The sequence below is a fragment of the Hyla sarda genome, chromosome 4, assembly GCF_029499605.1.
Source record: "Hyla sarda isolate aHylSar1 chromosome 4, aHylSar1.hap1, whole genome shotgun sequence".
NCBI classification, from domain to species: domain Eukaryota; kingdom Metazoa; phylum Chordata; class Amphibia; order Anura; family Hylidae; genus Hyla; species Hyla sarda.
This window is the reverse complement of record NC_079192.1, coordinates 275437725-275450992: the sequence shown is the minus strand read 5'-3', so window position 1 is coordinate 275450992 and position 13268 is coordinate 275437725. Positions and strand designations below refer to the sequence as shown.

General features: G+C 39.4%; 1 protein-coding gene across 1 annotated transcript in view; it reads right to left on the bottom strand.

Annotated features, from left to right (window-relative positions):
- The window catches only part of FGD6 (FYVE, RhoGEF and PH domain containing 6), a 91433-nt gene that overhangs the window by 39291 nt on the left and 38874 nt on the right, over positions 1-13268 (bottom strand). The window contains exons 4-6 of the mRNA XM_056574319.1: positions 5897-5964; positions 5765-5795; positions 766-917 (exon numbers count right to left, since the gene is read on the bottom strand). Coding sequence (XP_056430294.1) covers positions 766-917; positions 5765-5795; positions 5897-5964 — 251 coding nt within the window. The remainder of the gene's footprint in view (positions 1-765; positions 918-5764; positions 5796-5896; positions 5965-13268) is intronic.

Genomic DNA, 13268 nt, shown 5'->3' with positions numbered 1-13268 from the left:
TTTGGAAAAATGGAAACATTTTAAGGTATCATTATAGTAGTTAGTTATGGCTATTATAGGGAAAGGAGGAAAAAAAATATATAAAAGTATAAAAGCAAAAATTGGCCCGGACAAGTGGATCGTCATGAGGGATAAGTAGATTTTGCTCTGTTTTACTCCCGTGGACAAGTAGTTTTTTTATTAAATTTCCACACCCCTGTAACTGTCCCATTCAAATGAATGGGATCAGTTCTGCCATCAGTTTCTATCAGAAATTATGACCGACGCCTGATATATGTAAACCCAGCCTTACAGAACAGTCAAAGTCACAATGGAACTGATCTCAATGTTACCAAGGAATTATTAAAGTAAAACAGGCATTTTTATTCTTCATTCATGTGTTGATTAATCTATAGATAGACAACAATGTGTATTTGTTCTTTATGTCAGTAAAGGAACAATACATGCTCAGCTAACACAGCGTTCTGCCTAATGCAATGCCTGGAGGGGCACTCCTCACACCAGCGTTCCCTCTTTCATGTTCTTTGAATCTTTGTCAGTCTATCCAAAGTATAAGTTTTGCCCCAATTCAATAAGAAATAACATAAAATGTGGATGCTTGTTTCTACTAAAATTGATGGCCATTTGTATTTGTTTTACAAACTATAAATAATTAAAATAAAATAATAACAAAAAAAAAAAACTCCAGAAGCCTGATATGTTGTTAAAACTTTTTATGTAAATTACTAAAATTTTTGTGGGTTTATTCAAAACATGTGAACATACCACTGAGACATCCTTTCCTTTAGCTCTCTCAGCACATCTCGGTTCAGCTCATACAGCTGTGGCAGGTAGTACAGGATCTGATTTAGGATCTTGTCTTCAATCACTGGCTTCCCGAGATGTTTGGAAGCTTGAGCCACAGCATAGCGGAAATCCTGCCAAAGTAAGGATAACAAACCCTGGTCTGAGCAAAGCCATTTCCTCTACGTAGACACAGTACATGCTGAGCATTAATAGAACATACTAGAGCACTGAGACACTTCTATGGGGTGAAGAAAAGGAAAGAAATTAGGTAGAAAAAAGTGAAACAAGTGTAAATGTGTGAAAAAAATGTCTGTGCATTAGGTTAGGTGATGTTTATAACCTATACATTTATATTCAAAACTTTATAAATGCTTCAATTTTACATATTTTCCCATATGTTTGTAAAGGACAAACTACATGAAATGCATATTAAATCTGCTTTATACCTACCTTAATAGTTTTAAAAAATAAACACACAAATCATGCCTCCTCCCATAGACTTGCATTGAGGGGGCAGGGCATGACACCATGAGGGGCGGAGCCATGATGTCATGATACTCTGTCCCCTGCACGACCCGTCATCAGCCACCGAGCGACCTGCAGCTGAAAAACGGGGGTTCCCAGCGGCGGGATCCCAGTGATCTAACATCTTATCCGCTATCCTTTTGATAGGTGATAAGATGTTTATCACCGGAGTACCCATTTAACTATGCATGTATCCTAGGACACTATTGATAAGTCACCCCTGATGTATAATTTGCTCCAATTTCAACATTTGATGACTATAGGCATCCTATGACATCCTGTCAGTTCATAAAAAATACAGTTTAATAAAAATTAAGCTCTACTGACTGATAATAATTTGCCATCTTTACTTTATTTGACCCATATGAAGCCGAGTCGCATTCAGATGACTAAAATGACACAAGAAAATGACACAAGAAAAGACCTACTTTCAATGTTGGCTAAGTCAGCTCATGTACAAAGAAAGCAGTGTGCTATGACTTTCCAGACACCAATTTCATTCCTGGACATTTTTTTTTTTACTTGCGGACACTTCAGGACAGCCATAATTTAGCCAATGTTCCCTCAGGCTGCTGTATGCAGTTACTTTACTACTCAACAAATATAAAACCAAAACATAAGCAACCTTGCAACATAATGTTACTTCTAAATTGTGCTCAGACAGGTGCTAGAAAGAAAAATAATAAAAGCTAGTCCTACCTTCCTCTCACCCCTGCTACCACTATCACAGAGCTTCAGGCCTGTTGCAAAATGCTTCCTGGCATCAGGGTTGGCACATGCATATGCCTTCTTAGCCAATTAGTGGCAATTCATTCCACTCAAACTCCGATTGTGCTGCACAGCGGGCCCAGAGCCGTGAGAGCAGAGGTGGCAGGGGAGTGAGGAAAGTAAGTATAGCTTTTTTCTCTTTCTCTTCATAGACTAGGGGGCCATTCATTTTACTTTAATGACTGGTATTTTATTTCCTGGAGTAAAAAGTTACACCAGCTGTCATAGACATGAATGGAGGGGGCATGGAGGGGGCCATGGCAACCCAGCTGCACAGAGATTGACGGGGTTCCAAGCAAAGGCAGACATCTTATCCCCTATGCCTGGCATAGGCAACCTTTGGCACTGCAGATGTTTTGGACTACATCTCCCATAATGCTCTCACAGCCAAAATACTGACAAAGCATTATGGGAGATGTAGTCCAAAACATCTGCAGTGCCGAAGGTTGCCTATGCCTGCCCTATGCTTTGGATAGGGGAGAAGATGTCTGTGCATTTGTTCCCAACGGGGGGTCGTAACGTCACAACCATGCCCCCTCAATGCAAGTCTATAGGAGGGGGCGTGGCGGCTGCCATGCCCCCTCCCATAGACTTGCATTGAGGGGCCGTGACGTCACGACCCCAGCAGCTCACACCCCGCGTTCCGAACACTGGGACAGTGGAGTACCCCTTTAAGGGAACAATTACAGTGATGGCAAACAATGTCGTCACTGTAAATGTACTTAAAGGCGGTTTTAACACAATTTTGTCAAGGTTTTCAACAATTTTTGCAGTCTTGTATTACCTTGAAGTCTATAGATTTATTACCAATTCCAACTTTGCCACTGAAGTCAATATGGAAAATCAATAAGTGTCCTGTGTCAAGTATCACATGTACAGGGGAAACAGTTAACAGCTTACAGTACAGTTAGCAGCTGCTTTGGCTGGTCATAACAGCTTTATACAATGAGCACATATCAAATCAAATGTATCCCTAAACTTTAAAAATGATCACGTAATACAATATAACATTTAAAATCTGTAAAGGTATAAGCTGTACATGTTAATTTTCACTAGAGGTTTTCTGTATGAAAACATTAACAGACGTTGACTGAAATTTACCAGGTCCTCATCATGCCTTGACTCGCCTACACTCTACTGCACCCCTTCTATTCTCCAGAATGCTGACAACCTCATAACACTGGGGCCTTTATTCAGTGCTTTTCCTAGAACGCACTCAGGTTTCACAATATGCATTAACGTCTATTCCACCATGTTTTCTTTTATTTTAATAGTGACTTGTGGGACATAAAATAAGATTGTTGTATTTGTGGTTACTGCAGGAGAAGAAGAAAAAAACCTCTAGCGTTTCCTGAAAAACAGGAAAGTTGAATGGCGAGCCGCTCATTACTTCGTGTTTCCTGCTAGGATTTATTGCTGCTAATCAAGCATTAAATAGATTCACCACAAAGCCACCAAATAGAATACCTACACACTGCTAGGGGGCCGGATCAATGGAGCGCTGTCTTACATTATACCCTCATTTATATATCTTCTTATTTTAGGTATTATACATAATATTGTCTGATCCTGTATGGGACTATACATGGATCCGATTATATGCCCCAACTAAAACAATGAAATTCCTTTAATCTAGCATTTGATAATCCAGGAAATTATTTCTCAGCAGCAACAGCAAAAGACAGAAGAGAGAAAATCTGTAAAGGCCCGAGTTTATGTTTTTACTACATTCCCAGCTTTGCATTTTATTATGGCCTTTCTTACAAAATACTCTATACTTCTACTAGTTTTATGTTTTTATGACTGACTGATAATCCAAAATATCTGACTAATCAAGTATCAACAGAAATGTTACTGTGTTTAAAATAGCCATATGCTATGTAAAGACGGCCATCCAACTTCAACATCTGTCAGCCTAACACATAAAACACAATTGGTCGACAGCTATTACTCTCATCCTTACCATACACATGCATGCTCGGTTTAGTTCAGCATACAAGTATTCTTTATGGGAAGAGGGCAATAAAAGTGCTTTCAGTGGTTAATTCCCTTGAGAACAAAATGATTGGGTGTTGAAATGTGTTGAAATTCAATGCACACAATTCTTTTACACCCCCAAAACATTGTCTGTTGTGGAAGAATCGGCAAACCACAAATACATATTACTAGTATTAGTCATGCCAAATAAGGGTCAATTCACGTGGCAGAATTTCCACTTGCGTAATTCCGCCTCAAGTTAAAGCCCATAGACTTCTATGGGATTCCGCACTCCCATTTACACTTTGGAATTTCCGCTTGCGTAATTCTGCTAGCGAAAGTCCACAAGCAGAAATTCAGATGTGTGAATGGGAGTGCGCAATCCCATAGAAGTCTATGGGCTTTAACTTGAGGCGGAATTACGCAAGTGGAAATTCTGCCGCGTGAATAGACCCTTATTTGGCATGACTAATACTAGTAATATGTATTTGTGGTTTGCCGATTCTTCCACAACAGACAATGTTTTGGGGGTGTAAAAGAATTGTGTGCATTGAATTTCAACACATTTCAACACCCAATCATTTTGTTCTCAAGGGAATTAACCACTGAAAGCACTTTTATTGCCCTCTTCCCATAAAGAATACTTGTATGCTGAACTAAACCGAGCATGCATGTGTATGGTAAGGATGAGAGTAATAGCTGTCGACCAATTGTGTTTTATGTGTTAGGCTGACAGATGTTGAAGTTGGATGGCCGTCTTTACATAGCATATGGCTATTTTAAACACAGTAACATTTCTGTTGATACTTGATTAGTCAGATATTTTGGATTATCAGTCAGTCATAAAAACATAAAACTAGTAAGAGTATAGAGTATTTTGTAAGAAAGGCCATAATAAAATGCCATTTCTATTGTTCCTTTATGTGACAGATGGCACCAGGACCCCGGACTGCCTAACTTCCAACTAAAACCAGAGTCAATCCCAATATAAGTCTAAGTATATACATGTATTTTTTTGTTATATTTTTTTAATGCATTAAAACTGGATTGCAATCTGATAAACTATAAATAGTTTTCAGCCCTCCTATTTTTTTAATAAGAGTAGCATAAATTACATTATTAGATTTTTTACATTACAGTCATTAGAATAATGAATGAATGAAATACATCAAAGAAAGATGATCACATAGATTGTAAACCATCTTCCCCTAGACTGTTATTGAGCATTACATCATCACTTCACTGAAATAAATGGGATTTCCTATTACCTGTTTTTAATAAATACACATAGAACATTTACAGGAAAAACACCAGCGTGCCCCAGACAGACTGCCTCCAGTCTTGTATGTAAAGGTGGTTGCTGGTCTGTATTTTTGTAATCTCCATAATAGCATCAGCGTGACACCTTTTGCAGCTGTTGTGATGGATTTAAAGCTTTATATAAACTTTATTATATATTTACAAGCACTCAGCTTCCTCTGCAGTCCTGGATTTCCTCCTGATGTAATACTAGTGATAAGCCAACAGGCTCAGCAAACTCAAAAACAGCTGTCCCTGCACAGACTGCGCAGCAGACTGAAATGACATCTTTTATTCAGCATACAAGGGTCTTTTTTTTCTCGCTTATTGCCATTGCCCTGGGATCCCTAGTGTTCTTTATGGGGGGGGGGGGGGAAACATTGTTCATTTGAATTTGTAATATACTCACTATATGCAGGAGCTTAAGGACATCAACAAACCTGTTCAAAAGAAAGAATAATGGATTAAACTTGGAAAAAGATAAAACAGACAAAAAAAAAAAGAAAGAAAGAAAAATGTCTACAGGGGAGGTTATACTTACACTTTTTCCGAGCTCATGATCTCCTTGGCAATGTAATAAATCTTGGTCTTCTGTTTTGGCCTATTTTCCTGTTTAGTAAATGAAGTGTCAGTTTGTTATAAAGTTACAATTTCCCTATGGATGGAGATGTTTGCATCACTATGAATATTAAAAAATATAAAAAAAATTTTTTTTATTAGGCAGGGTTCACACTAGCCTTATACACACGTTTTTTAAATACATATTATGCAAGTCCCGTCAAATTACGGCAGTTTGGGTCATCAGGCCTACAGGCTGTGACCTGCTGCCTTAAAGGGGTACTCCGGCCCTAAGACATCTTATCCCCTATCCAAAGGATAGGGGATAAGATGTCTTATCTCGGGGGTCCCACTGCTGGGGGACCCTGCAATCTCTCATGCAGCACCCACCTGTGTGAGCTCCATGCAGTGCTGGAGGCTCCGAGTCTTAAGCGTTACGGCCACAGGGCCGGAGTATTGCAACGTCACAACTCCGCCCCCGTGTGACGTCACACCCCACCCCCTCAATGCAAGTCTATGGGAGGGGGAGTGACGGCTGCGTGGGGTTCACACAGGTGGGTGCTGCATGAGAGATTGCAGGGGGTCCCCAGCGGCAGGACCCCCACGATCAGACCTCTTATCCCCTATCCTTTTGATAGGGGATAAGATGTCTTAGGGCAGGAGTACCCCTTTAATGTACAAAAAAAAAATACATCTCTATTAGGCTAGTGTGAACTAGCCTCAAGGTTTACAAATGTAGCAATGTATGTATCTATATACAGTCATGGCCGTAAATATTGGCACCCCTGAAATTTTTCAAGAAAATGAAGCATTTCTCACAGAAAAGGATTGCAGTAACACATGTTTTGCTATACACGTTTATTCGCTTTGTGTGTATTGTAACTAAACCAAAAAAAGGAGGAAAAAATGCAAATTGGACATAATGTCACACCAAACTCCAAAAATGGGCTGGACAAAATAATTGGCACCCTTAACTTAATATTTGGTTGCACACCCTTTGGAAAAAATAACTGAAATCAGTTGCTTCCTATAACCATCAATAAGCTTCTTACACCTCTCAGCCGGAGTGTTGGACGACTCTCACTTTGCAAACTGCTCCAGGTCTCTCTTATTGGAAGGGCGCATTTTCCCAACAGCAGTTTTAAGATCTCTCCATAGGGATTTAGGTCTGGACTCATTGCTGGCCACTTCAGAACTCTCCAGCACTTCTGGGTGCTTTTTGACATATGTTTGGGGTCATTGTCCTGCTGGAAGACCCAAGATCTCAGATGCAAACCCCAGCTTTCTGACACTGGGCTGTACAGCGCGACCCAAAAACGGTTGGTAATCCTCAGATTTCATGATGCATTGCACACATTCAAGGCACCCAGTGCCAGAGGCAGCAAAACAACCCCAAAACATCATTGAACCTCCACCATATTTCACTGTAGGTACTGTGTTCTTTTCTTTGTAGGCCTCATTCCCTTTTTGGTAAACAGTAGAATGATGTGCTTTACCAAAAAGGTCTATTTTGGTCTCATCTGTCCAAAAGACGTTTTCCCTGAAGGATTTTGGCTTACTCAAGTTCATTTTAACAAAATGCAGTATTGCTTTTTTATGTCTCTATGAACCGACATAGAAAGCAGTCTGTGTCCCCTGCATACCACAATACATATAACCTCTCTCAAGCAAAGGACACACAAAAAGAGTATGAAAATAAACAAATCTTTATTGATATACACATTAACATATATATTAAAAGGACCAGCAGCAGTTAGAAAAAAATCACAATTCCTGATGACCAAAGAATAATATAGTCAACACTATAAAAATATCCTAGAAATATGTACACGTATATAATACCCAAAGGATATTCCCTGAAGGAGATCTTATATAATCAAGCTATAATAGCATATATGCAAAGGGTATCCAGTGGGACCCAAATATAGTAAACGAATATTGCATAAAAAGTAATTGTACCACCAAGTTGTCTGCTCAAGGTATATATAGGATAAAAAATTTGGACAGGTGTGCTCAGAGACCAAGCTGTAAAGAGCCTCATCCAGATCACAGAAATTTCTAAACAATTACTAATAAGAGACTCTTGGTCTATGAGCACACCTATCCACATTTTTTATCCTATATATTCCTTGAGCAGACAACTCCACAATTACTTTTTATGCAATATTCGTTTACTATAGTTGGGTCCCACTGTATACCCTATGGCATATATGCTATTATAGCTTGATTATATAAGATCCCCTTCAGAGGGATTATTGTTTGGGCATTATATATGTGTACATATTTCTAGTATATTTATATAGTGATGACTTTATAATTCTTTGGTCATCTGGAATTGCGACTTTTTTCTAACTGCTGCTGGTCCTTTTAATATTTATTTTAATGTGTATATCAATAAAGAGTTGTTTATTTTCTTCATCTTTTTCTGTGTCCTTTGCTTTAGATAGGTTATATTTTTATGTCTTTGTGTTAGCATTGGGGTCCTCCTGGGTCTCATGCCATAGCATTTCATTTCATTTAAATGTTGACAGTTTGCGCTGACACTGATGTTCCCTGAGCCTGCAGGACAGCTTGAATATCTTTGGAACTTGTTTGGGGCTGCTTATCCACCATCCGGACTATCCTGCGTTGACACCTTTCATCAATTTTTCTCTTCTGTCCACGCCCAGGGAGATTAGCTACAGTGCCATGGGTTGCAAACCTCTTGATAATGTTGCGCACTGTGAACAAAGGCAAATCTAGATCTCTGGAGATGGACTTGTAACCTTGAGATTGTTGATATTTTTCCACAATTTTGGTTCTCAAGTCCTCAGACAGTTCTCTTCTCCTCTTTCTGTTGTCCATGCTTAGTGTGGCACACACAGACACACAATGCAAAGATTAAGTGAACTTCTCTCCTTTTTATCTGCTTTCAGGTGTGATTTTTATATTGCCCACACCTTACTTGCCTTATGTGAATTTGAAGGAGCATCACATGCTTGAAACAATCTTATTTTTCCACAATTTTGAAAGGGTGCCAATAATTTTGTCCAGCCCATTTTTGGAGTTTGGTGTGACATTATGTCCAATTTGCTTTTTTTCCTCCCTTTTTTGGTTTAGTTCTGATACACACAAAGGGTAAAAACATGTGTATAGCAAAACATATGTTACTGCAATCCTTTTCTGTGAGAAATACTTCATTTTCTAGAAAAATTTTAGGAGTGCCAACATTTACGGCCAAGACTGTATATATATTTAGAAAATAATTCCTACAGCGTAATACAAACATTGCTAGATGGCTACAAAAAATATTCAAAGTTTGTAATTTTTACTATAGAAATAATTTTGAATAAAAAAAAAAAAAAAAAATGTACACTATCTATAAAAGTTAAATGGCGCAGCACTGCAATATAGTGAAATAAACTGTAGTGGTTCATTTCCTCATATCCACATGGAACGTTTGAGTTCCTTGTGGAACCTCTTTGAAGCACAAAGTACCAGGAGGAACTGAAACGTTGTATGTGGGTCTGAGGAAATAAAACACACCATTTAACTTTTTAATTACTATATAATTTTTTTTTCAATATTTTAATCTGTGGACATTTGGCTCTGGGAAACTGGCACCATGGTATCATATCTTCTATCTACGGTAAGTAGTGCTCTATTCATTTTGTGACATGTAAAATATATAAATATATCTTAGGGAAATTCCTGGACTAAATGGTGAAAAAAAGGGAATAGAATTGATTGTAAATTTTCTGGGCCAGTGGTATAGATTACACAGCTGTCAGCTGTGCTTTTATTTGCTAGTTTCATGTATTTGAACGGAATTTATTTTCTTAATTTGTATTTTGACTCCTAGATTTATATGTAGGGAACAAATAAGCAAGTTTTATAAATATTCTATTCAGTAAAAACAAACAGATTCTGAAATAATTTTAACTACAGGGAATTAGCTATACTGATTTTTTTCAACCAATATTTAAGAAGAATTAGTTCTGGTTTTTAAACAGGATTTAAAGAAATATAAACAAAAACAAAGCAACCATGAGATTATTACTTTTTCTATACAAGTAATAATTTCATTCACATAATACATTTTTAGACTCCTGCTTTTACTTTGCTAGGACACTTAACAGGGCTTTGCTGGAGAATGGGTAATGTTTTGTCATAACAGCTAGCAGTTTGAGTACTATACCATGTCCGAGCATTTATAAAGATTATAAACCAGTTATCATATAGATACCAAAATAGATCTTACAAATGCAGTTCAAAAGAGATCCAGCAGCGGTTTAATGCTGCCTGAAACACAGGAAGCATGACACGGACAGGGAGCAGGATTACGATATATTATGATTCACATTAAAACAGTGTTTTAAAAGCTGCCGGGAACGGGGTAAATAGCCATGGGACAGTCAATGCAGCCTCTCTCCATCAGCCTTAAAGGGGTATTCCGGAGGGGGTGTGGCGTGACGTCACGTCCCCAGTCCCGGAAACCTGGAGGTTTCCGAAACTGGAGATTCAGCACCTGCATAGAATGCGGGTGCTGCAGGGAGATCGCCCCCCCCCCCCCCAATCAGACACCTTATCCCCTATCCTTTGAATAGGGGATAAAATGTTTTTGGCCGGAATACCCCTTTAAGTGAAACCTCTCTCCCTATATTCACAAAGGGAGAGATACGTCAGAGACTGTCCTGATGACTAGTTAACCCATTCCCAGTGGCTCCTAAAACTATGAATTCTATGAAATGCCCAAGCATTTCATAATGAATTATAGTATACCAACCTACAACTTCTAGCAGTTACACCACCTAAAAAATGAGTGTCGGTACAGAACAATACTAAACCTATAAACCTACACTACAAAAAATACCAAAAACATCAAAAAGATATCCAAAATGTACAAACCCTTTGATAGCAACATGAATATACAATTACGACAGGAACCTCCCACTAAAATCAACCCACCCTTAAAATGCACCCACAAAAAGGTGAGGGGCAGCCGACCAGAACAGTCCTAGCCTGATATAGAGTACACTTGAGTCTATGTGTAATGAAATCATAAATTACTTGGTCACATGGTATTACCTGAACTGGTCATGCTGGACTTAAACAGGATCGGCTGCTCCCCACCACCACCTCGACACGTGTTTCGCTGTCTTCCTCAGGAGGTGGGGGACAATAATAAGCAGCGTCCTTTTATATCCCCGTACCGCTATTGGCGCATGCGGGAGGCGTCACGAGAATGCCCACGTCACATCCTGTGATGCATTGCATCCCTTCTGACAGCCAGCCGGAACTCCCAGCTCCACTGGTGGGGAGCAGCCGATCCTGTTTAAAGGGATTCTCCGGTGGAAACTTTTTTTTTTTTTTTATGAACTGATGCCAGAAAGTTAAACAGATTTGGAAAATACTTCTATTACAAAATCTTTAACCTTCCAGTACTTTTTAGCAGCTGTGTGCTACAGAGGAAATTATTTTCTTTCAGAATGTGTTTTTTGTCTTGTCCACAGTGTTCTCTGCTGACACCTCTGTCCGTGTCAGGAACTGTCCAGAGCAGCATAGGTTTGCTATGGGGATTTTCTCATGCTCTGGACAGTTCCTGATATGGGCATCAGGTGTCAGCAGATAGCACAGTGGACAATACAAAAAGAAATTCAAAAAGAAAATAATTAGCCGATTAACATTAAGTTACCTCTGCGATCCCAAGCATCTCTTTCAAGCTCCATTTTGCACCCTGGTCTCCTTTCTGGAAAGGATGTCAGGTGATCGCCACAGCCAATCAGTGCGGTCTTGGGTATCAGGGCAACTATGACTGAGAAGTGATGCCCAGAATACAGCCAATAAATGTAGAGGCAGCTCACCGCCTGCGATGGTCACACAATGTCCTCTCCAGAAAAAAAAAAAAGTCTAAACAAGGGATCAGCATGGGGTCGTAGAGTTAACTGTTAGTTTGATATTTTAATGTCATTGGGACCATAAAAAAAAAAAATAATAATAATACCCCTTTAAAGGGAATCTGTCACCTCTATTTGCTGCTAAGAGCTGCAGACACTGTTGGATAGCTGTTAGTGAAAAATGTTCTGTAAGGGTACGTTCCCACACGGCGTATTTTGCAGCGTATTTGCTGCGTATTTGGTGCTGCGTATTTTCCTACCCATTGACTTCAACAGAGAAAATAAAATACGCAGCAGCAAATACGCAGCAAATACGCAGTGTGGGAATGTGCCCTAAGGGAAAAAAAAGTATTGGTTCTGGGGCTGATGGTGGTTGCCAAAATTCTATTTGAAAATCTTATGCCTTTCATTACCTATCAGCTGCTATATATTGCAAAGACAGTTGTGTAGTTCTTTCCAGTCTGAACCCACTGCTCTCTGCTGCCACCTCTGTTCAAGTCAGGAACTGTCAAGAGCAGGAGAGGTTTGCTATAGTGATTTACTCCTACTCTGGACAGTTCCTGACACGGACAGAGGTGTCAGCAGAGAGCACTGTGGACAGACTGGAGAGAACGACACAACTTCCTATGTTGTATACAGCAGCTGATAAGTTCTGGAAGGATTACGATTTTTAACTACAGGGTGGGCCATTTATATGGATACACCTTAATAAAATGGGAATGGTTGGTGATATTAACTTACTGTTTGTGGCACATTAGTATATGTGAGGGGGGAAACTTTTCAAGATGGGGGGTGACCATGGAGGCCATTTTGAAGTCGGACATTTTGAATCCAACTTTTGTTTTTTCAACAGGAAGAGGGTCATGTGACACATCAAACTTATTGGGAATTTCACAAGAAAAACAATGATGTGCTTGGTTTTAATGTAACTTTATTCTTTCATGAGTTATTTACAAGTTTCTCTTTGTTTACAGCCATTGACATGTCGTCGAGGTTAACATGTGAGGAGCAGATAGAAATTGTGTTGATGTCTGGTGATTGCAGTAACCGGGTCATTGCAGCAGATTTCAATGCAAGACACCCTACAAGACCACCTATCTCCCATGCTACAGTTAGCAAACTGCTTGCTAAGTTTCGTGAAACTGGTTCAGTGGTTGATTTGCCAAAATGTGGACGCATGAAATCTGTCACTAATGAAGAAACATCAGTGGCTGTCCTAGCTTCATTCAGCAAGAGCCCACAGAGTAGCACTCGCCGCATGTCACTGGAGAGTGGCATTAGTCAAACATCCCTTCGGCGGATATTAGCTACTCACAAATGGCACCCTTACAAACTCCAGCTACTGCAGCATCTCAACGAGGATGACCCAGATCGGCGCACTGAATTTGCAGAATGGGCAAAACAAAAACAGTTTCCGCAGAAGATTTTGGTCAGTGATGAGGCAAACTTTTATGTGAATGGTGAAGTTAACAAACAAAA